Source organism: Brassica napus, chromosome A3 (genome assembly GCF_020379485.1).
Source record: "Brassica napus cultivar Da-Ae chromosome A3, Da-Ae, whole genome shotgun sequence".
Taxonomy (NCBI): domain Eukaryota; kingdom Viridiplantae; phylum Streptophyta; class Magnoliopsida; order Brassicales; family Brassicaceae; genus Brassica; species Brassica napus.
In genome coordinates, this window is record NC_063436.1 from 10,460,221 (window position 1) to 10,482,352 (window position 22,132).

Genomic DNA, 22,132 nt, shown 5'->3' on the forward strand with positions numbered 1-22,132 from the left:
TAATATAATATAATAAATAATAATAACATTTATCATGCAAATACAATAGTGTTAGGATTTTTAATATTTGATTCGATTTATTATTTGCAAGGTAAAATTTTAACATTATTGTATTTGCATAATAAATTATATTATTAATATTAATTAGATCATATAAAAGTATAAACTCTAGAATAATTAATTTTTATTATTATTATTAAGTAGATTATAAATGGTTATATGCAAATATAATTATATATTGATGGAATATTATATTTTCAAAATTATGCATATCTAATAATATTTTGATGGAATAAAAAGAGAATTAAATAGGTTGTTAGGATTTTATATGAAAAAAAATAAAATATAAGCAACTTTCTTGAAATGGTCTATTTAAAATATCACATATAAAATGGAAGTCATGATTTCCATTTTAATAGTATAGATGCATGTATGAACAAAAAAACTCTTATGTACATCTGCAATCACATATTTTACAAGTAGAACAAAATCTCCAAGACACACATTTGTGCAGCATATGTTTACTTTCCATGGAAATATCATAGTCGATAAAATTACATTTTATAAAATTGTTGGTGTCGGTGACTGATTTTTTTTGGTTAATTTTTTGTTTGATTGAAATGTACCTAATATAACTTAAGAACACGAAGAGATAGGCCAGATGATTTATCAAAATATTTCATATATTTTAGAATTTATTGGGTTTAGGTTTACAAATTATAAAAAGAAATCTCATACGAGTGACAAGACGTATTTATCTATAAATTATATTCTTCCAGATTCAAATTAATACATAAAAATCTAGAATACAACACAGTGACGAGTTATGTTTAAGTTAATCGAGCTAAATGAATGTTGGAACCTCTTTATATTAATGCGAAACCTCATCTCTAGTCTTTCTATCTCTAAAACAGTCAACAACCTCATTTGTCTTCAACTCACTTTCATTCATTCCTCTCTATCTCTCCCCCTCCCATGGAAGAAACCAATGGACGAAGAGAAACTCACGACTTCATGAACGTCAATGTTGAATCCTTTTCTCAGCTTCCGTTCATCCGCCGTACTCCTCCTAAAGATCATAAAGGCTCCAAGATTCGTCTCTTCGGCCAAGAGCTCCTCAAAGATAACCCTCAACACGAAGACTTCTCTCCAGATTCTTGTGAAACTATAACAACCAGGATCAAAGATGAGGGCAGCTCTGAGAATGTCAAGGAAAAGGAAAAAGACAAAAGCAAAAACAGGAGATTCGAGTGTCACTACTGTTTCAGAAAATTCCCAACTTCTCAAGCCCTAGGTGGACACCAAAACGCTCACAAACGCGAACGCCAACACGCCAAACGCGGTTCCATGACCTCATACCTTAATCAGCATCCTGAGCCTCACTACGTCTACGGCTTCCTCAACAACCATCACTATCCCTCGTGGACGACAGAAGCTAGATTCTACGGTGGTGGAGGAGGAGTACAACAGACGCCGTCGTATTACTCAGGCACTCTTCTTCCTCCTCCTTCTTCTTCTATCCCACCGACGATCAACGGAAGCCCTTTAGGTTTCTGGCGTGTACCGCCTTCCACGTCAACAAACGCTATTCATGGAGTTTACTCAGCTTCACCAGCTTTAGCGTTTAGGGCCCATGACCAAGAGAGTAGGGAGCCGACTTGGCCCTACAAATTGATGAAACCCAATGTGAAAGATCATGTGAGTCTCGATCTTCATCTTTGACACTTCTTTTTGTGTTGGTATATCATTTAAACCTAGCCCTGATGAAGCAACCAATTCTTCATGCTGTGTGAAGACTGAAGAGAACCGGCAGGATGTGTGGATCTTGAACTTTTGAGGTTTTATTTATTTATTCTGAGTTCGTGTTAATAAGGGAATAATATATGATTAAATTTGTAAAATATGTTTTTCCATTTTCCTATCTCATGTGTATGAATGTTAATATATTAAAAAATTATATATATATATATGTTCATTTTGAGTTCTATTATATGTCTTCAAGATTCTATAATTTTCAGATAAAGAGGGAACATTAAATTAAGAGTCATGGAACTCATACATAAGTGCGTACTTTTCTTGCTGTTGCAGTCAATAAAATTCTAGTCTCGATCACTGATCATATTAAGCAACATTGTATGTCTTTTATAAACATTAAACCCACAAATTACTTTTTACTCTCTTTAGATCCAAACGTTTACAGTCTCTGTTTAATTAATTCAACGGTCTTTTAACGAACCAAGAGGCAAAGAAGAACAGTTACAAAAAAAGAGGCAAAGAAGAAAGCTCTTGGTGTTGATGAATGATGATGATTCGGTGACTGTGGGGATCACTGGAGACAATGGACAAGACAAAAGGGAGGTGAGAGAAGGAGAGTTGAGAAAGTGAAAGTGGTCCATATGGTTAATATAGAGTTAGCCAAAGAGAGCTTCCTCATCTCTCTCTCTCAACACACACATAACCTAATGCTAACGCATTCTGTTAAAAGATTTCTTCTTTTCAAACCTTTTTTGGGCAATTCAAAGAGAATCATCAACCAAGTTGTATACCAATATATTTACTTGTTCATCTCTATGCATACACCATGATGAGAGTTCAAAACAAAAGCAGTCAGAATCAGCGAAACATGCATGGCCATGTTTGTTGCTAAACTACCTCCAGAGAGCAGAGTTTGATAGAAGCTCATGGTGCATTTACTATAAAAAGTCCTACAATAATAACAATGATAGAATATACATGATGAGAAGAACCAATGATATAAATCCTCGTACCCAACATGTATTACACTAATCAAGACATTAAAGACAAATCGTATAATAGCTACACTTTTGCATAGAACAAAATTTTCGAAAGATTGACTTTTCTAGTTTTTTTTTTTTTGATAATATGTTAAATACTTTTCTAGTGATGGCATAACTTCAAACACATTATGAGGCAAAAATGCAGTTAAGAACTCTTGTAGATATATATACAACTATATGAACGAACTGAAGTGAAACTTGTCCTTATTCGTACTCTTATCTAATTAATTATATGTCATGAAAAGTTATTGTGTAGTCTAATCAGATTATTGTGATAAACTAACGTTATACCACCAATCCAAAAGTTTAATCAGGTTATTGTGATAACGAATGACCAAGCGGTGCAATCTCAGCCTGTAATAAGTTTTTTTTTCAAACAAGTCTTATGGGAACAAAAAGCCAAATGAAAAGCCATATATGCACTCGTCGAAACAGTTGTTTGGATAACAAAAGCTGCAGAGGCTAAACAAGAGAACACAGTACATCTGAGAATTACGTGATGGTTTTATCAAGTTATGGAAAAGTTTAAGGATATGGTGTCAAAGAGTTAACATCAAGGACCCCACTAAAGTTAATGCAATATAGAAGCAAGCATGTGGTGAACAAAAATGATAAAAGAAGCACATAATAAAGACGTGTGCAGAGCTTACACATACATTATGTAAACCTTAGGACCACTTTTTTCTGCTCACTTGTCTCTTTTTTAGATATGTGAACGGACTAGTGGAAAGTTGCAACTTGAAGATGATAGTTCTAACTGTAGACATCTTAGACACCTTTCAAGATAAAACTCAGAGTCTGATTCACACAAACGATGCAAGCTTCCAAAATGATGGTCTTGTTTCGGTAAGCAAAGCTATATCTATAGGCTTTCTTATTTTGATTATTAGGGAGTGTTATTTTAACATATTTTTTACTAAATTATGTTAAGATTGAATATAAACTTATCAAATTAATACGGATGTGCCGGCCCAGTTGGTTTAAACGCAAGTCTTTGCTAATACTATTTTACACCAGAGAAATGATATTAGCAAAGACTGGCTCCGGGCGTAGAGGAGATTAAAGCCAAGGCCTGAACTCCCTTAGAAATTCAAATTTCATGACGATAGTCGGAATCAAATGTAAAGTGTAATCACTGAGAAGACATGGTTCTTGTAGTTACATGACTGCTTGCAAAATGAAACATGAAAATCTAATTATAACAATTATACATAACTGATGTGGAGAGGAACAAAAATGCATTATATTTTATATAAATGATGTCGAATAATTAACTTTATAGGAGTGACCAAGGTATAAGCTATAGAACAAGGTAACCAAAAAGAAAAAGAACAAATAGAAGGACTCAGAAATAAGCTACTAAGACTGAGAAGTGCAATAGCATCTATGCATGACATCATTTTACATCTTTCTGAGTTCGAGAGAGATGAGCTTCTTCAATGCGGCGGGTGAGCATAGAGATCGCATAATGTGAAGCACTTGAAGACGCATAATACGAGGTAACTGTAAGCTGAGCAAACTTGGGAAGTGCATAACCTAGCAAATATTATACAGGATCAAAAAGTTCAGGTGAAACAAAAGTAATACTCAATTCTTTGAGCAGCCTCATAAGATACCAGAACTCACATGGACATAACTTCTCCAACAGAGAACACTAACTTATAATCAATATTTAGGCACAAGAGAAGAATTATGTTACCTCCAAAGGCAGCCCCTAGACCAGAATACCCTAGCAGCAATGGAACCTATAAGCAAAAGCAATAAGTGAGAAGAGGGTCTGACCCTGGAAACAGGCAGAGTTCTAGAACTAGAAGGCAAGGGAAAGAGATAAGATGCGTACCCCGACAAGAAAAGAGAGACGCTTCGACCCTGGAAACCGATTCTGAAGATATGGGATCCCTGGAAAGACCAAAAAAGATAAAAGATCTCAACTGTAGAAATGGTAAGTAATTAAAAACCACACACAAGACCATCATACGAGATTACCTGTGTTGAAAGCATTGACGGCACTAAGCAAGCCACCAATACCAGAACCAGCCTATATAGCACACGAGATACGTAATCAGAAACAGATAAATCAATTTCTACTACATGTCATGGTAGCCCCAACCAATAATTTCAATGAAAAAAAGCTTAAAGACAAATACTAATCAGAAATTGCAACAGACCAAAAGAATAATAAACTGAAGAAAAAAAACCATCTTCAGAAGTCAACGAATAAAAAGGTTGAAACTTTTACATACCCAGCAATAGCCGAGCTTAATCACCTAAGCTAGAATACATATATTCTCATTCACAACATAAAGTCATCTGATTTGTATACACATCGATCATCCAGTCCACAACAGCTAGCTACTACTTATATTCTCACAAAATTCATATGAAACCAGCTACACAATTCTTCAGACAGATGTATATGAGATTAGCAATGTTAAACTGAACTGACCACAGCAGCAGCATCGTGCAGAACTGGAGTGATGGTCCACTCTCCTTTCTCCTGATAAAAAATTTGTAAGAAAGAACAAATGAAATTGATTTTCAGACAATATCCTAAAAACACAAAAAGACAAGACTTGGGAAGCTTACAGAGTTAGGGGTTAAGAGAGAAAGGCAACGCGGACAGCGAGCGGAACCTAGACCAGGGTTCATGGTCGGATCATACTCGAGATTCGCACGTCTCAGCTTCTCTTCGTATACTTGTCTAGTTCCCATCTCCCTCTCTCTTTCTCTATCAATCGCCGATCACCTGCTCTTGTTTCCTCTCTGAGAAAACCTTACGCCGTTTACTGAATCTACCCAATTATTCAATAATGGGCCTTATGGGCTTTCTTATCTAGGCCCAACTAGTTTCATAGTTTCTAATCCAACATTTGTAACAGGTGCACTAGTAGTAGTCAGGCTTGAAGCAGCAAAGGAAGGATTATGTTAACTATAGACCACTTTCTGTTTGTATTTAGATATTTTTTAAATCATTCATTCATCTTAGAGTAAAGAATCAGAACCTTTGATAAGAAAAAAAGACTAAAACACACTTAATGATGCTCTAAAACCTTTTAGAAGATAGAAAACCTCAAGCTGTTACTTTTGGCAAACAAGTTGTACTCTTCACCTACGATGCTCTCTTTCTTCTTTTTCTTACAATTGCCTGTGAGATCACCAAAGACATAATCTCCTGACTTACTTCCTCTTGTAGACAGAGCAACCGGACCACCAAAGTGAAACAAGGAGAACAAGTCTTGGTCACTATCAGTTTGGGGACCTGGACTTTCCATGTCTCTCCTTTCATCTGCTGCTTGGTCCACAGGCATATAGTTTTCAGTAAACACTAGGTTCTCTCTTCCTTCAGAATCAGACATGGAGTGGGATCCATTGCTATCTCCTTCACTAAGGCATGAAGAGTAGTTATCTGAACTTGAGGTTCTACTCATCATAGGATCTTTCTTCTGTCTTACGCCAACTTCCTCCATCTTCTTGCCTTCCTTTGTTGTAAACCACCCCTTTCCAGCTTCATCATTTATTATAACCTCTCTGACACAATAGTGGGTTATAACTTGTTGCCTTCCTTTGTTGTAAATCACTCGTTTCCAACCATCTTGATCATCATCAGGTGGAGACAGATCTTCATCTACATCTCCAGTTTCAGTTGCTGACTCCTCCGCGCAGCTTACACTAGTGTTCATTTCCTCATCAAGATTCAGGAACCCTTCTTCTTTCCTTGGCAAAACTGGCAGCATTGCTTTATCTCTAGATTTTGGAATATCCTTCTGCTCTTTTTCCTTCAACCTCTCCTTTCTACGAAGTTTTTTCTCCCTTTCTTTTCTTCTTTTCCTTTCTTTTCTCTCCTCTTCTTTCTCCTCTTCCTCGACAAGTCTTTTCTGTAAGTGTTAAACGTCTTTGTTAGATTGTGTCGACTGACAAAAAAAAAATAGCAAACAGAACCTGGTTCTCCAATGTGACAATCTCCTTGCAGGCAATATGAACACGTTGCTCTAAGAGCTTAGATGAAAGGCTGACAAATATAATGTTTGCATTTTGACGGGCTGTACTTTCCCTATATGCCTTTTCAACCTAAAACATTATTATGAAACAGATAGAAATGAATACACATAACAATCAATTAACTAGAGGAGAATCTATAACAACAAACCTGCTCCTTAAAAATAACGGCTGCAGCATCTAGAAGAAACTCTCGAGCTAGTTCTGGAGTCTTAGCATGCTTTTGTGGACGCAAGCAATCACCACCATCCTCTTTCCCATCTTTATCAACAAGGACTTCATCCTTATATAACATTGGAAACATCATATCAGGCAAATTTTAAAAATAAAATAAAAAATATTGAGTCAGACAGCTTGTGGATCTTCATTAATTTACCTCTTGTTCCTCCACCTCTTCAGCATGCTCAAAAAGCATTTCAAGGCATTCCCCTCTTTTAACCGAAACAAAGCCATCCCCAACCACAAGCCAGGAGTGAACGCATTGTTGGCCTCTTAATGCATGAGCTTTGACTGATACCTCGGAGCAGCGGCCATTCTCTTTAAAAGCCCTGACAGTAATGTAGCATTGGTGTAATCCACCAAGGTCTAGGCCATTGACTTGAGCGCTCCCATCATTGCCTACATATTTGTACTTGAGGATATCGGTTTCCCATTCTTCAGTTCCAATAGCCCACTCGATGTACTGATATCCATCACTCTCTTTAAAATATTGACTCCAATCTGCTCGAACAGAATCATTGTCTACCTGAGAAATTATACATGTTAAGAAAGATAAAGCCTTCTCAGGTATGTATATTGGTTAAAGAAAGTTAAAGACCTCATAGTGAATGGCTGTGTCAGCAACACAAAACCAGTCGGTACATTGTGGTTCTCTCTGCATGCGTTTAAGTTCCTTAAGCTCTTTAAACTCCCGAATAACATTTCTTCTGCAGTCTTTACAAAACTTCTTGCACTTAAATCTATAGTTTTAAAAATCAGCATGTGAGTATGTTACTGAGGAAAGGAAAAACTCACAACACCATATAACAAAGAAAGAGATAAATAAGAAACTAACTAAGTAATGCATGCAATGAGTTAATAGGAAGATCCTCAAAGTCAAATATACTATACCTGTTACTTAGTCTTTCAATGAAATCCTCTTCTTTCATCCTCAAAAGTGATTGTTTAGTTTCCTCATCAAGTGCAGACCAAAAAGCTACTAATGTATCACAAGAGAGACTTGTGGTATGTAAAGCACATGTGTCTCTTGTTGTTCCATGGCCTTTACCATAACCAACCATCCCTTGACGACTTCCACAAGAATGAGGATAAAGCAACTCACGTTCCCTCTCTCGAGCTCTGGCACTTTCAAACACCTGCTAAAGCCAAAAGAAATTAACCTAAACTAAACTGGATAGACCCAACATATAATAAGGAAACCCCGGATGAAACTTACAGTTTGAATCCCTTTGAAAGATTTTGCATACAAATAGCAGTCAACAACTGTGAGTAATCCATCGCGTGTTGCGTTGAGACCTCCCCATTGATGAACAGCGGGGTCATGCAACTCACCGATACATTTGTGACTACCATCTTTTAAAGCTCCTGATCTGTTGCATGTGAGATCTTCTTTTTGTTGCAATGACTTCCCATTTGAAACAATAAGCGAGAAGCCTTCAAGCAGCAGGCCAATGCATTTAGAACAACACATGTTCTTACGAGCTTGCTCAAAGAAACCATGCCTATCAATCCTGAGAAGCTCATGTCTAGCTTCCGGCGACAGCTCACTCCAGAACTGTATTAAATAGTTCAAAACAAAATTGAATTTACTCTCAAAATTATTCAGATTAAATCAAGCAAACAACCACACTCATTAGAAGCACCTAAACACTTAAGTAGAGAGAGACGTGATATAAAGATCGAAAGAAACAGAGCACTTTCGTGAAGAAGAAAACTTTGTTTTATTATCTTTCTTGCTTAAAACGCTTACATGATATCATCATCCATTATATACAATACTCTGATCTTATCCTTGAATGACGTCACCCTATGACAGCTCATGTCGCAAGACAGCCAAATCTATTCGCAACGGTCACAATGTGAGCTGGCTTGATCGTACTAGCACAGGACCGTTGAACCTTGACTGCTTTACGTTCTGAGGAAGACGACAAGAGCTTTGGCTGATCATCTGGAGTGGGCTTGAACTTCTTCATCTCTTCTTCTGTTGGGCCACTCGAAGGCCCACTGTTATTACTCCCCCTCAAACTCAGAGTCGGAGGAAGAGAGACACTGAGTTTGGCGCGTAATTTGAAGAACGGCTCTTGACCAAGTGACTTCGTAAACACATCAGCGATCTGCAGAGACGCAGAGACATGCTTCACTTCCAGCTTCTTCATTGCTACTCTCTCCCGAACATAGTGATAATCTACCTCGAAGTGCTTGGTTCGCTTGTGAAACATTGGATTGGCACTGAGACAGACCGCAGACAAATTATCACATAACAGCAATGGCACGACCTTTTGTTCCAGTCCCATTATACGCAAAAGATTCTGTATCCATGCCACTTCTGAAGCAGCTAATGACATCGTTCTGTACTCAGCCTCTGTTGAAGACTTGGAGACAGTCTCATGGCGTTTAGCGGACCAGGAGATCAGATTTGATCCGAGAAATGTACAGAAACCGCCAGTAGATCTTCTAGTTTCTTTACATCCTGCCCAATCGCTGTCACTGTAACATACTAGAGTCGAGTGTGTTGCTGCTTTGATGTCAATGCCGTTATCCAAAGTGCCTTTGACATACCTCAAAATGCGTTTAAAACCATAAAGATCGAAAGAAACAGAGCACTTTCGTGAAGAAGAAAACTTTGTTTTATTATCTTTCTTGCTTAAAACGCTTACATGATATCATCATCCATTATATACAATACTCTGATCTTATCCTTGAATGACGTCACCCTATGACAGCTCATGTCGCAAGACAGCCAAATCTATTCGCAACGGTCACAATGTGAGCTGGCTTGATCGTACTAGCACAGGACCGTTGAACCTTGACTGCTTTACGTTCTGAGGAAGACGACAAGAGCTTTGGCTGATCATCTGGAGTGGGCTTGAACTTCTTCATCTCTTCTTCTGTTGGGCCACTCGAAGGCCCACTGTTATTATGATATACCTTGTGAAGTTGATTGTAGCTGACTCCATCAGCATCTTTGGACCAAAACCCAGAAGAGTAATGCTCATCCCTGTGTGCTAAACCCGGCATTAAATCTACACTAGTATGTGTTCATGAACCGATTGAATTGGGTTGGAAAGAGAGGCTAAACAGAGTTCTTCGGGAGAGATGATGAGATTCGCAGCTTAGTATATATATGAGAGACAGAGAGATGATGGGTATAATAACAGAGGGTGGCGGGTTGTTACAAAGTTATTTTAGAAAACATTAAAATACGGTAATAATGTGTATATGTTATTTGCATTTGTGGTAATAATGTTGTGTCATACTGTAATGGATTTTGTAGTTCATGTGCGGGTGTCGTCATAGTGTTTTCTTTTGTTTTTTTTTTTTTAATTTTGTGTCGTCATAATGTTGTAATCCTCGCTTGTTTTATTCATGTTTTGAGATGTATATGATGATGGTAACTTGCACATATTATAAACCAACTCTGTTTTTTTTTTAATCGTTTCTATATGATTAAAAAGTTATATATCTCATTCCATACTGAGACACATGACCTTAAGGGCAACTTGTCTAAAAGTTGAGAGATATAGAACACAAAATATCAAAAGTATTAAATTTGTGGCATCATAATCATATGTTTTGATTGGTCAAATATTTTTCTTTAATTTGTATCTGACAACTAATTTACTATTTAGTTTCTTGCCTAGACTCCTTCAATCAGTAAAAAGATCTGACTCAAAGGCTTAGATACAAACCAAGAAAGAAAGAGGGGCTTTATAACAATAAAATATTTTTCTTTAATTTGTATCTGATAACCTACGTTGCACGGAAGCTTCATCGGACGTCCGCTTCCCGCTTCGGAACCGGAATCGGAATCGGAACCTCGTGGAAGCTTGCGGAATCTCGCTTCCAAAACGTTTCTAAAATATTCTCTTTAAAAACTTGTTGGAAGCTTACGATTCCGTTTTGGAATCACGCTTCCGTTTTAAAAAAAAATGCAATGTATATCAATGAAATATAAAACCATAGTTTTAATCTATATAAAATAAAAAAATTAATAGTAATGAATATTGAGTTATAAATATACAAATATTAAAAATAATACTATAAATTATCTTTATGCATTGAGATTTTTTATTAAAGATATAGCACATATTGAAATATATTGTGTCAATTATTTATGAAGTATTAAATATAATTAATATAATATTTTTTGTAAACTTCATTTATGTGTATTTTTACAGTTTTAATATAAAATCATTTCAAAATTATTATAAATGTAATAAATGCATTATTTCAAATTTAAATCATATAATTTTTAGTTCTAGTTTTTTAAAAATTATATATATATATATATATATATATATATATATATATTTATTTATTTATATATGGATATACGCTTCCAACACGTACCCGTTTCCTAATATTTTAAAAAAATTCGCTTCTGCGCTTCCTTACGCTTCCGCTTCCACGTATCCGCTTCCGTTTCCATGTAACATAGGCCTAGACTCCTTCAATCAGTAAAAAGATTCGACTCAAAGGCTTAGATACAAACCAAGAAAGAAAGAGGGCTTTATAACAATAAAAATATATAAGTTACATTCGATTAAATAGCATCTTATAACCAATAATCATAGTTATCTGACACAGAAAGGAGAAAAAAAATAGCCATAACAATAATAACAAAACACAAAAACAAGACAAATGGTAAATCTGTTATTTAGGAAGTAGACTCAGGACCGGCTGGTCTAGAGTTAAGAAGAGGCTGAAGTGCTTTGACAACGATTGTCATGTTTGGTCGGAAGTCTGCCTCGTACTGAACACACAAGGCCGCCACAGCTGCCAACTGTTCCACCACCAACGAATGAAAATTCATTACAAAACCAAACTAAAGTAAGCATCCTTAGTTATCAATCTTGAATTGATGTCCTTGGTATTCAACATGAGTCGGGGAAAAAACGTATCTAATAGCACTCATACGCTCCACATATTTGATTCTCAATTAACACACATGTTAGAAGTTTAACACAGAAAATAAGAAGAAACCTAAACTACTAGTCTACTATATAATCATCCACACATATCAATTTATTATTTGCTGTCAATTAGTTAGAAACATAGCATTTGGTTTCTATGATATCTCTAAATGAACTACATGCAAATAGTTTTATATATTGTTAGATAACTAGGATTGCGTATAAGTCACCATGCCAATCATCAAAATATCTTAATTATTTGATTAAGAAAATGTAAAACAGACCTTGGCGACTGCTTTGGGAGGGAAATCATTATTAAGCTTAGGATCTATGCATTGTTTGACTTTGTCTTCACTTAGTCTCGGTGTTGCCTACAAAAGCAAAGACAAGTAAAATAGTTTATCATTAAAAAGGATCGATATTTATATACCCCTCTTTCGAACATATTTACTTTAATATAATGTGTACGTACGTACCCAAGTAACAAGACTTTGTTGGCCTTTAGGCATGGTATGATCTACAGGTTTTCTTCCCGTCAAGAGCTCCAAAAGCACAACACCAAAACTATACACATCACTCTTCTGTGTTATCTGTCCCGTCATTGCATACCTAAACCAAGAAATACTCTTACATTACATAGAACCCTATGTCGTATTATGGACAAAATCCCAAAGTATCTTTAGAAATATATTGAGAAGATTGATGAAGTTTTTAAGTTGAAAACACATCTAACTTAATATGATTTCTCTTATTAAGAGATGAATTAATGGGTGTATGGTATAGTACTCTGGAGCGTGATAGCCGAAGGTTCCCAAGACTCGAGTAGAATGAAGCCTAGCCGCTGAATCAGAGGATGCGTTGGTCAAGTTGAAATCAGCCATTTTGGCCACAAAGTCATTGAACAACAAGACATTGCTCGACCTTACGTCCCTGTGTACTACTGATGGCTGGACCTTCTCGTGAAGGAACTCAAGCCCCCTGGCTGCTCCATACGCAATCTTGACCCTTTGGTTCCAGTTCAGCACCGGCCCTGGCTCAGCCCCTTGCACGCCCTTTCTCCCTAAAGATTTGATCCATACATATATCAATCACATAGACACCATGTTCACTAAACTATGAATCTCGAGAGTTTAACCTACGTACCGTGTAAGACATCGTGTAAAGAACCTTTGCTCGCAAACTCATAGATGAGGATGCGATTATTTGCTTCCAAGCAGTACCCCATCAACTCCACAAAATGTTCGTTTTTGAGCCGTGATACAACCGATAACTTGCCATTTTAATCAATAAAAATTACTAAATATGTTACAAAACTCAGTGAGATCTAATTAGAGATATACAGTTGTAGTAGCCTAGTGGGAGCCAAGAAGATTAAAGATTGATTGATTTTGTGAGAATATAAGCTCTCCGAACATGAGTATTAAATCAAACATTTCAATCCAATCCACCTATAGCCAGTTGGATTTAAGTTTGAAACTTATAAAACTTAACAGATTTACCGGAAAATGAGTTGAAAGATCATTAGTTTTTGTGATATTAATGTGTACCTGTGAGGTGAAATCTGAGTCAGGTTCTTCAGAAGAGGCGTCAAGCTTCTTGATAGCAACATCGTCTCCATTATACTTGCCTTGGAAGACACGTCCATAAGAACCTTCACCGATCAGTGCCTTGTTGCCGAAGTTACCCGTCATTCTGTTCAACTCATCCAATGCAACCGCAGGGATCTCTATGGGTAAAACCTTGGCAGGACCTCCTGATCTAGGTGCGTTCGTGTTCCTCGGTTCCCCTCTATTTCCACCTATTCACAAAACGTACAAAGCTGGTGGTGAAACTCAGACAGAACAGAGAAGGCATAAACTCATAGAGTTAGGGTTCTGTTACCGCCAACGTTAGGGTTTCCAGCCTTGTTAGGAGGGGCGGAATACTGGTTTGCGGGTGGACCGGCTGGTTCCTCATCGGCACCTCCGCAACAGAACATGTTTTCAGATCTTTTGACAACACGTGTGTGTGTGTGTTTTCTTGGTCTTATTCTTGTGTTTCGATTCTGTTAATTTATGGTTTACCTGTTAATAACATCTGAAAAATGCGTATTAATCATGTGCATATCTTTCCTATGTTTATGAATCTAAATCCATTTGTATAATCGATTTGAATGCAACACATTTTTGTTTTATGAATGCAGAACATTATTCAAAAAAGAAGAAGAAAGAATGCAAAACATTATTTCAGATCATATCAAGATTGTGATAATGTGGAAGAAAGACAGAGGGACAAAACCTTGAAGAATCGCTAATGGTAAAAAAGAAGATCGAAGAAATGTGATTATTACCTCAATTCTGCCATTAAGTTAACCGTAGAAAATAATAATGATGAATACTTCAGAAAACCACAAAGGATGTGATTCTAGGAAGCTTGAATAAAAGCAACGTTTGATTTCTACGATTCTTGATTTTGTTGTCTTGGAAATTCGGAAGCTTGATAAAGAAAAGAAATAGATTTTTCTTATTTGGGTTTTCTCGGAATGTTTGCAAGTCTCTCTGTTTTCTCTGTTCCGCGATAATGTCGGGAGACATTCGCTTATTATACTTTTAATTTAATATAACCAACCAATCATAGGAAGTGTCAAGCGTTGTCTTCACGTCTTGCACGTCCTCTCTGGACTATATTACTAACTTATCTTTTGTAATCATTATTCATATGTCTAAAGTCTGAAAGTTCTTCTAACATATCATCTGCTTGAATTCACAATTAATCATCTGTTAACGTAGCATGTCTTCTATGTCCATATGTCTTAAATTTGGTATCACTAGATGGCATTAGTTAGTCAGAATCTCACTAAACCACGTTAAATCTTTGCGTCAGGTTTACTTTTTTGTCTGTGTATTCATATCTTCTTGCATTATTTTCTTGGATCCATTAACTCTTTCACTTCAAAGATAAATTTCTTAATCGAAAATCATCTGTCTGTGACACCAAGTGTTATTATGAATCATATTGTATGATCCAATAAAGATTTAAACAAGAACAGAACCAAGAAGAAAACTGTCTTTATTTTTCCAACAAATCAGGAAAATTACAAGACTAAAGAGTTTTGTAATATTTCAAAACATAATGTTTTCAACCTGATCACGGGGAGATTTAGATCTCATAGCTCTCAAGACTTTGCTATGTACATCATCCGTTTCAGTTCCAATCAAAATCATCATTACAGAGCCTATGAAACATCCATCATTGTCATCATCTACTCTTCTCTCCAAATCCGTCCGGTGACTCTCAACTTGAGCTCTTCTTTGTCACTGCCTGAAAAGAACAAAGCCATGTTCCTAGGGATGATGAGACCGTCCTGACTATCCCGGACCTTCTTGTGACCGTCTCTGATGCTTCTCGGAATCCCTTGCCACGTCAGCTTACGGCTGTGAGCTCCAACTTCCAAGCTGTAACTAAACTTCTTAGCCTCGTTCTCGTCTCCCATGAACCTTAGAAACGCCATGTACACCGGCGCCGTCCCCAGCTGAAACGCCTCAAAGTGTAAACAGAACTGTCTTCCAAAACAGTTGAACACCTAAAACAAAAGCATCAGACAAGAGATGAGATTCAATTCAAAGTAGTGAATCATACATTTAGATAAAGATAAGATGCATATACCGTGAGCATCCACGTAGCATTCTCAACTTCTTGAGGATTAGACTTGACGTAACGGTGGTTGAAAGTGCAGCCACTATGCATATCGACTTTATGATCAACTTTGAGATGCTCAACGAGGGTAGGAATGTCTCCCGTCACTGAACACTCAGAGCCAGCGTAAGGGCAGTCGTAGGATCGAAACCTGCAGTGCTGCTCGTGCTTGACCTTGCTGTAGTACGGGAAAATGTCGTGACACCCTAAGCTTTGGTACCGGCACGAAACCTCTAACGATTCCGCAACCTTCTCGAGAGCCAAGCATCTTATGTTGCCGAGCTCGTAACGGCATGTAGGGCACGTGTTCTGCACTTGTTGTTTGCAGCTTGAACACAACGTGTGGCCATTGGGGCACTATGGGAAAATTAACAAACATTAGATGTCAACGTTAACTAGACAAAAGTAAGTTGAGTGTCGGAGAAAGAGTAGAACAGTGGCACACACACTGACACACACCTGATTAATTGGGGGATACATGAGATTTGTGCAAACCGGACATTCAAGAAGCTCATGAACACCACTGCCATTGCTTGAACGGATTTTTCCAATGGCGCCACTAGCTGATTTGGCTGGTTTGTTAGTAGCCTCCACTTTAGACATCCTAACCTCGTAATCCAAGCCTATCCAGTTAGACTCCAAGGCTTCTTTGTAAGTAGTGCCACCAGGAGCCATAGAGAGAGTCCACAACTTTCTTTATCTTGTGGTAGATGATTTACTCCTTTAAATATTTTCTCTCCTGCAGGAAAAAACAATTGCAAATGTAAGTTTATATACATGAGAAGAAAAATATATAAACCAATTTACATGTTTCACTTGAAAGTTGAAACAGTACTATACATTGAACATCAAGTCTTATACATGTCTCGGTCCAACATTATAATAAAACTTAGCAGCCAATTCGTTTGGAAACAAAAAAAAAAAATTAGCCTTTGGGAACTATTGTGAGTAAGTTCATTACCTATCGTCTCTCTCAGGTGTAATTTGGTTTCTTAGAAATCCTTTCAAAATAGCAAGGGAAGAGTTAGCCTTTGATTGTTATCTTTTGCTTATTTGGAAATTCAAAGAGAAGTTAACATTCGTCTAGACTCTAGAGAAGCTCACATGCCACATGGTATGAACAAATCAATGTGCAAATTTACTAAGAAACCACATCTTATCAAAACCACGAGGAGGTAGACAAGGAAAGGCTAAAGGCAAAACGACGAGACAAAGTATAAGAACGCATACCAAGAACGATGTATTGTTTAACCTTATAACAATACATAAGATCTCAAACAAAAAAAAAAATAGCAAAGTTTGAATTTTGAAATCAAATAAGCTGTGGGTTACAGAACAAATTGAAGCTGGACTACAAAACGATTAACGAAGATGAACGATTCACACGATACTAGGCTAGATTTGTCATTCAAAGATGCCTTCTTGAGATGAACGAGTTACAAACCTAATTTTTCAGGCGTGGCGGTGACGGTGACGGTGGCGTTTGAGTGATCGAGGTCTTGTCGTCAGATTCACAACGAAGAGATTGAACAAGGAAGGAAGGAGAAGAGACGCGGATTACCAAGACACGAAATTAATAGATAGTTGTGTCCTGTCTTGTTCTTTCTTCTTGTTGTTGTTGATTTCGATGAATAGCCATTAATGGTTTTTCTTTTTTTTTTGCTCTGTTTTTATCTTTTATTGCGAATGATGATATTTAAATTCACCAAGGTTTGTTGCTTTTTCGGTCATTTTTATTTAATTTGGATAGAAACTAATCTTCTTTAAAATCAGATTTTGTGAGATTTCATCCTATCTATAGAAATATAATTTATACGTTTTGATTGGATTCTTATATTTTATTCATATGTAAATCAATGTACGTATGACGTATCTATATTAATTTTCTTTTGTTATTTATACATTACACATTTTACACATATAGAAAGTTCTGATTTTCTTAAAAATTAAAATCCACCAGGATAGATTTGAAGAAATAAGATGTGGAAAGAAAGTATAAGTAGCAATTCCAATTTACAATTTTACATGTTTCACTTGAAACAAACAAATATCAAATCAGACGTTGTGGAAAGTATAATAAAAGATTAAATCCAGTATAAATGTTTCACGAATATTTCATTTTTTCAATGATTAAACCAGCTCATTATTTACGTAAAATATATTACTATATTTTTAAGAATCTAGATATTTTGCTACAAAAATCTAGATTGTTGAATGGATTTATCTATCTTTCACGAAATTATATAACAAATAATACAGATTGAATTTATAAAAAAAATATAAAACAGATATTTCGATTATTCTATTATTTCGATTGATACTTGATAATTATTGAAAGCCCTATCGAGAAAAAAAAATTGGACAATTATTATTCAATGTTATTTTGAAAATTCTTGTTCGACAATAAATATATCTGAAAATATTTCTCTTTACCCCACACACTCATGATCCGTCTATATTTTCAGATTTTTTAAATATAAAATCACAATTTCTGGAGTAAAGAGAAATATTTTCGATACATTGACAATAGTTAGCTTCAAAAAAGCCTTGCCGTCTTCTGGATTCTGATACGGTAAGAAAAAAAACTTCGTCGCCTGAGAGATTCGAACTCTCGCGGGAAAATCCCATGTACTTAGCAGGCACACGCCTTAACCACTCGGCCAAAGCGACTTTTTGTTCAAACATCCATAAATGTAGTAAATATCACAATTCATAACTAGACTGAAATAATACAGAATCCAACGACTGAGTTTCATGTTCTATCTACCAGACTGATAAAAAAAAGTTTGCAATGACTTAAATCTGAGCAGATGTACTCTAATTAGAAGCTGAATATGTTATTAATATTTGACTCAAAAATCATCTCTAAGCATAAACTAGAAGAAATACCAACATTCAAAATCCAAAAAAAAAAAGACTAAAACCAAAATAATTAGATTGCAGCTTTCAACTACCCTAAGCCAATCTCCTCCTCAATGGATGATAATCTGCACTGTCAACATCAGAGACCCTTGAACCGTTCTCATGTGGTCTTCCCACAGAAGAAGAAACAGTCACCATAGAATCAATCTCAGCCGCAGTATCAGCTTGACTCTCCGAGTTCATTACACCTAGTATGCTTGACACCGAATCTCTGTCTTCAACACTAGCAACGTTGTTTCGCTCTTGGTTCCTCGCAGTTCTCCCTCTCCAGATTGACATAGCACGCGAGGACCTCATGGTTTCACTTCCTTCTTCATACACCGGTGCAACCACCGCTGCACTGGACTCTGCTCTAACTCTCCTCCAAGGCATAAACCGGTTAATAATCTCCGACCCTACATAACCTGGCCTCTGAAGTGTACTCCTCCTCACTCTCTCAACCCGCCTTGCTTGTGGTCTTGAAGGGATCTTCTTCTTCTTGTTGGTGGTGTCTGAAACTGAAACCTCTTCAGATCCTCCTTTGATTTTTCCTCCACGGCCATAGATTGGAGTTAAGGTTTTCACAGATATTTCCCCTTTGCAAACCGGACACTCCTTCGCCACTGAAACCTCTAGCCAGCGGTAAAGACAAGGCCAACAGTAAAGATGGCCACAGTTAGTCACAACTGGTTCCTTGGACAGGTCCATACATATATAACAATCGTAAAAGCTCTCTTTACTTCCAACACTCTTCTTCTCTCTTACACTGTCTTCTTCTTCCATCACTTTGCTCCTCCCATTCTCACACTTGTTCGAGTCCTCCTCGCTCTCTCTTTCTCCACTAGCTGTCAAGGCAGCTCCGTTTGCAGAACTGATTATTAACTGACTCAACTCTATCATTGGGTTAGGTAACTCCGCAAGAGCTGGGAGACTGTTATTCCGTCTGAAACTTGACCTGAGCCGTGTCCTAAACCTTCTCAGAGACTCAGAGTCTCTGTTAAATGGTTCGTTAGCCACATCAGACAGAACCTCAGCAACATTAGGCTCGAGACTTACCTCAGTCTCAAGATCAGGACCTCCAAAATTCAAATCCAGGTTCACTTCTTCCATCAATAAAACAAACGAAAAAACGATTCCTTTTTATTCTCCTGCATGGAATGAAAAACCATTAAACAACAAAGGCATTAAACAAAACAAGTTATTACACAACATCATTAGAAAAAGAGATGACTTTGGTGGATTTTCGTAAAATTAACTTCACCATTTCAGATTAACAGAAGTGAGATAAACGAGAGATTACCCACGCTAAAAAAACAAACGATGATTACACAGACAAGCAAGAACAGTGACAGCATGAAATGAAGATGATTGTCTCTTGTCTTGTTCGTATCGACGAAAGTTATTTGTTGAAAACAACGGTGGATCTCGAAGCCAAAATTTGTTGAAACCTAATCACGAAAACCCACCAATTCTCAAAACCCCAGATTGAAAATAACATTCGAGAAAACCCAAAGCGGTTGCCTTTCTTTTTTTTTTTTTTTTGTCATCTGTTGGATTAATATTAAAACGGGTGGAATGCAGTCGAATACACATAAGCCGGCAAGGAACACTTTCCTTCCAGAGCCAGAAGCCGGCAAAGATCGAAATCTTTCCAGAGCCATAAAAGATAACTACTAGACAACTACAAAGAAAGGATGACAACAAATTCTAAGATCAGCCAAAAGCCAAGATGTAAGAAAGAAAATGGCCTCGAGCAGTCCAAAGAGCAGAGCACATCGATCTCCCAAAAGGATAGGAACAAGTTGGAGAAACATCGGAGAAACATGTAGATGACCTGAAATAAACTTCTATCCAAAGAGCTAAAGCATAAATGTGGAGGATCCTCAAAGTTCACGCAGTAACCAGCCGGAACTTACATCAGTCCATCCATATTGTAGCACAGTTAAACACAGATAGATCTTCAAGGGGAACCCGAAGAGAACTCTGAATATAAACTAAAACTGAAGCCATTCCACAGAAACTTACACTCGAACAAGGCTGACAAGAATTCATATGAATCAACCAATAACTGAAGATGAGGTGTTGCGATTGGAATGAAGAGCTATATTTGGAGGCTCTGTATTTTAATCAGAGAGGAAGAGAAGGTGGAGTAATCGCCTGTGTTCCGGTTTATCTTAATGACGTGACGTCTATATCACACGGCGACGATACATACACCTTCCTGTTAATGGACGGTCAGGATTGGTTATGATGTCTCTTTGACCTCATGATACATATACAATTTTGGCTTTTTTTTTTAATATACACTTTTATTTTCTTACCAAAGTTTAGAATAATAACTATTTAAATTTGGTAAATATAATTTAATTATATATGACTAAAGGAAAATCATAGCAATAAAATTAGTAGCATATCAATTTTATTCATTTTTAAAACATTACATAAACTTGCCAAAATAATAATATAACTAAGTAAGTATCATGGCTATTGGCTCATCTCTATGAAAATGTACAAACTTATTTTCAATTAACAATATTTCTTGTGAGTTAATAAGTTGTAATTTTAATGTGTGTATATAAAACAAAATTTCGATGTTATTTTAGATTTAAAAAAAAAACTCTCTCTGGAATCAATTTATTCTATATGTTTCATGTAATTTACATGAGATTTCAACTAATTATATTAACCAAATAAGATTGTAATGTAAATGTTTATAACAAACCAAATAAGTCTTACTACATCTTCCTGTTCAAAACATGTGTGTGTTTTTGGTTCAAACTGATATTTTCCTCATTAATATTGTCAAAGTAGTAAACATGATAACTGTAACTAAGAGGATGCTGCATGGACAACAATATCCTCTATCGGCAATCAACATGATATATTTTTTTTTTTGACAACGGCAATCAATATGATAAATGTAATCAAGAGCATGCAAATATAATATATTCGAGACTAGAAATATATCTTTTACATCCCGTGGCTAGGCATGACTCTCATTTACAGTGCCCTCCTTGGAGCAATCGAGACTCCTCTCTGACGACCACCGATCTCCAGCTCTGCCACATCCCCATAAGGCCTCACCACAATTGCATTACGTACAAAACAAGCTCGCATGAGCCCCGTAAAACAACTCAACCGACGACTAAGTAATGTGTCTAAGATATCAAAACATTGATGATTATACACAGTTAATATGACCAAAGCAGATGATTTAATTTACTCGACAAACCCAAACCTTAAAAATCTTATTATCTTACATACATATAAGGGTCTCGTGACGATTACAATTTTTTTAAAAATGTGGATGAGTTGGTTTGAATCCTTCATCACAAGTGGAAACAAGCTTCATCTTAATTTCATCAGAATAGTCGACAAGAAACGAATCAAGGTCGATCTCATTCAGCAAGACCAATTACAGTAGTTTGTAAATTGAATGAAAATAACTACCAACTCTAAACTGTTCGCCCTTTCACAGCCGTTTTCTCAAATACTACTATATAGTATATATCGTAGAATTTATATTAAAAAACAATGACAAAAACACAGACCATAATTTTTATATGGAAAAAGTATTTGAATGAACAAGGTACATGTTAAGACGTCAAGCCGGGTCTTTTCTTTTATACA

At 36.5% G+C, this 22,132-nt stretch overlaps 6 protein-coding genes and 1 non-coding gene across 11 annotated transcripts; 1 reads left to right on the forward strand and 6 right to left on the reverse strand.

Annotated features, from left to right (window-relative positions):
- The first annotated feature begins 240 nt into the window (after positions 1–240).
- Positions 241–1,987, forward strand: LOC106428131 (zinc finger protein 8-like). Its single transcript, XM_013868878.3, has one exon. It carries the CDS (start codon positions 976–978, stop codon positions 1,720–1,722), a length of 747 nt encoding a protein of 248 aa, XP_013724332.1. The 5' UTR covers positions 241–975; the 3' UTR covers positions 1,723–1,987.
- Positions 1,988–4,019: 2,032 nt separating this feature from the next.
- LOC106428176 lies at positions 4,020–6,676 on the reverse strand. Its single transcript, XM_013868928.3, has 6 exons — positions 5,385–6,676; positions 5,245–5,295; positions 4,785–4,836; positions 4,639–4,697; positions 4,498–4,543; positions 4,020–4,334 (listed from the first exon to the last, which is right to left on the reverse strand). The coding sequence occupies exons 1-6, from the start codon at positions 5,508–5,510 to the stop codon at positions 4,195–4,197; spliced, it is 474 nt and encodes a 157-aa protein (XP_013724382.1). The 5' UTR covers positions 5,511–6,676; the 3' UTR covers positions 4,020–4,194.
- Positions 5,781–10,326, reverse strand: LOC106428170. The gene is made up of 8 exons (XM_013868920.3): positions 9,942–10,326; positions 8,230–8,568; positions 7,905–8,149; positions 7,612–7,753; positions 7,171–7,539; positions 6,946–7,077; positions 6,738–6,866; positions 5,781–6,673 (listed from the first exon to the last, which is right to left on the reverse strand). The coding sequence occupies exons 1-8, from the start codon at positions 10,029–10,031 to the stop codon at positions 5,852–5,854; spliced, it is 2,268 nt and encodes a 755-aa protein (XP_013724374.1). The 5' UTR covers positions 10,032–10,326; the 3' UTR covers positions 5,781–5,851.
- A 1,183-nt stretch (positions 10,327–11,509) lies between these two features.
- Positions 11,510–14,473, reverse strand: LOC106428171 (probable protein kinase At2g41970). Of its 3 annotated transcripts, none has more exons than XM_013868921.3 (8): positions 14,256–14,473; positions 13,808–14,002; positions 13,474–13,724; positions 13,070–13,196; positions 12,713–12,986; positions 12,403–12,535; positions 12,211–12,297; positions 11,510–11,796 (listed from the first exon to the last, which is right to left on the reverse strand). In XM_013868921.3, the coding sequence occupies exons 2-8, from the start codon at positions 13,902–13,904 to the stop codon at positions 11,671–11,673; spliced, it is 1,095 nt and encodes a 364-aa protein (XP_013724375.1). In that variant the 5' UTR covers positions 13,905–14,002; positions 14,256–14,473; the 3' UTR covers positions 11,510–11,670. The 3 variants fall into 3 exon arrangements, with proteins under 3 accessions (XP_013724375.1, XP_022573283.1, XP_022573282.1); XM_022717562.2 differs by having other exon boundaries at positions 11,525–11,796; positions 13,808–13,970; XM_022717561.2 differs by having other exon boundaries at positions 11,525–11,796; positions 13,808–13,989.
- Positions 14,474–14,961: 488 nt separating this feature from the next.
- LOC106428173 (putative E3 ubiquitin-protein ligase SINAT1) lies at positions 14,962–17,297 on the reverse strand. 2 transcript variants are annotated; one of them, XM_022716006.2, is made up of 5 exons: positions 17,046–17,257; positions 16,563–16,602; positions 16,061–16,340; positions 15,572–15,958; positions 14,962–15,488 (listed from the first exon to the last, which is right to left on the reverse strand). In XM_022716006.2, the coding sequence occupies exons 3-5, from the start codon at positions 16,274–16,276 to the stop codon at positions 15,168–15,170; spliced, it is 924 nt and encodes a 307-aa protein (XP_022571727.1). In that variant the 5' UTR covers positions 16,277–16,340; positions 16,563–16,602; positions 17,046–17,257; the 3' UTR covers positions 14,962–15,167. The 2 variants fall into 2 exon arrangements, with proteins under 2 accessions (XP_022571727.1, XP_013724378.1); XM_013868924.3 differs by lacking the exon at positions 16,563–16,602 and having other exon boundaries at positions 17,046–17,297.
- Positions 17,298–18,189: 892 nt separating this feature from the next.
- Positions 18,190–18,271, reverse strand: TRNAS-GCU. Its single transcript has one exon. It is a non-coding gene; the product is annotated as a tRNA-Ser (tRNA).
- A 122-nt stretch (positions 18,272–18,393) lies between these two features.
- Positions 18,394–20,618, reverse strand: LOC106437965 (E3 ubiquitin-protein ligase RMA2-like). Of its 2 annotated transcripts, XM_048775793.1 has the most exons (3): positions 19,803–20,618; positions 19,559–19,650; positions 18,394–19,496 (listed from the first exon to the last, which is right to left on the reverse strand). In XM_048775793.1, exon 3 carries the CDS (start codon positions 19,400–19,402, stop codon positions 18,557–18,559), a length of 846 nt encoding a protein of 281 aa, XP_048631750.1. In that variant the 5' UTR covers positions 19,403–19,496; positions 19,559–19,650; positions 19,803–20,618; the 3' UTR covers positions 18,394–18,556. The 2 variants fall into 2 exon arrangements, with proteins under 2 accessions (XP_048631750.1, XP_013734445.1); XM_013878991.3 differs by having other exon boundaries at positions 18,394–19,650.
- Between the last annotated feature and the right edge of the window lie 1,514 nt (positions 20,619–22,132).

Coding starts and splice junctions, on each gene's coding strand:
- LOC106428131 (XM_013868878.3), top strand. CDS start 976: ATGGAAGAAACCAATGGACGAAGAGAAACTCACGACTTCATGAACGTC.
- LOC106428176 (XM_013868928.3), bottom strand. CDS start 5,510: ATGGGAACTAGACAAGTATACGAAGAGAAGCTGAGACGTGCGAATCTC. Junction 4,837..5,244: donor TGCACGATGCTGCTGCTGTG/GTCAGTTCAGTT, acceptor TGTGCTATATAG/GCTGGTTCTGGTATTGGTGG. Junction 4,698..4,784: donor CGTCAATGCTTTCAACACAG/GTAATCTCGTAT, acceptor TGGTCTTTCCAG/GGATCCCATATCTTCAGAAT.
- LOC106428170 (XM_013868920.3), bottom strand. CDS start 10,031: ATGCCGGGTTTAGCACACAGGGATGAGCATTACTCTTCTGGGTTTTGG. Junction 8,569..9,941: donor GCTACAATCAACTTCACAAG/GTATATCATAAT, acceptor TATTTAATACAG/TTCTGGAGTGAGCTGTCGCC. Junction 7,754..7,904: donor ATTGAAAGACTAAGTAACAG/GTATAGTATATT, acceptor TTAAAACTATAG/ATTTAAGTGCAAGAAGTTTT.
- LOC106428171 (XM_013868921.3), bottom strand. CDS start 13,904: ATGTTCTGTTGCGGAGGTGCCGATGAGGAACCAGCCGGTCCACCCGCA. Junction 13,725..13,807: donor TGGAAACCCTAACGTTGGCG/GTAACAGAACCC, acceptor TTTTGTGAATAG/GTGGAAATAGAGGGGAACCG. Junction 11,797..12,210: donor CTCCCAAAGCAGTCGCCAAG/GTCTGTTTTACA, acceptor GTGGTGGAACAG/TTGGCAGCTGTGGCGGCCTT.
- LOC106428173 (XM_013868924.3), bottom strand. CDS start 16,276: ATGGCTCCTGGTGGCACTACTTACAAAGAAGCCTTGGAGTCTAACTGG. Junction 15,959..16,060: donor TGTATCCCCCAATTAATCAG/GTGTGTGTCAGT, acceptor ATTTTCCCATAG/TGCCCCAATGGCCACACGTT. Junction 15,489..15,571: donor ATGCTACGTGGATGCTCACG/GTATATGCATCT, acceptor CTTTTGTTTTAG/GTGTTCAACTGTTTTGGAAG.
- LOC106437965 (XM_013878991.3), bottom strand. CDS start 19,612: ATGGAAGAAGTGAACCTGGATTTGAATTTTGGAGGTCCTGATCTTGAG.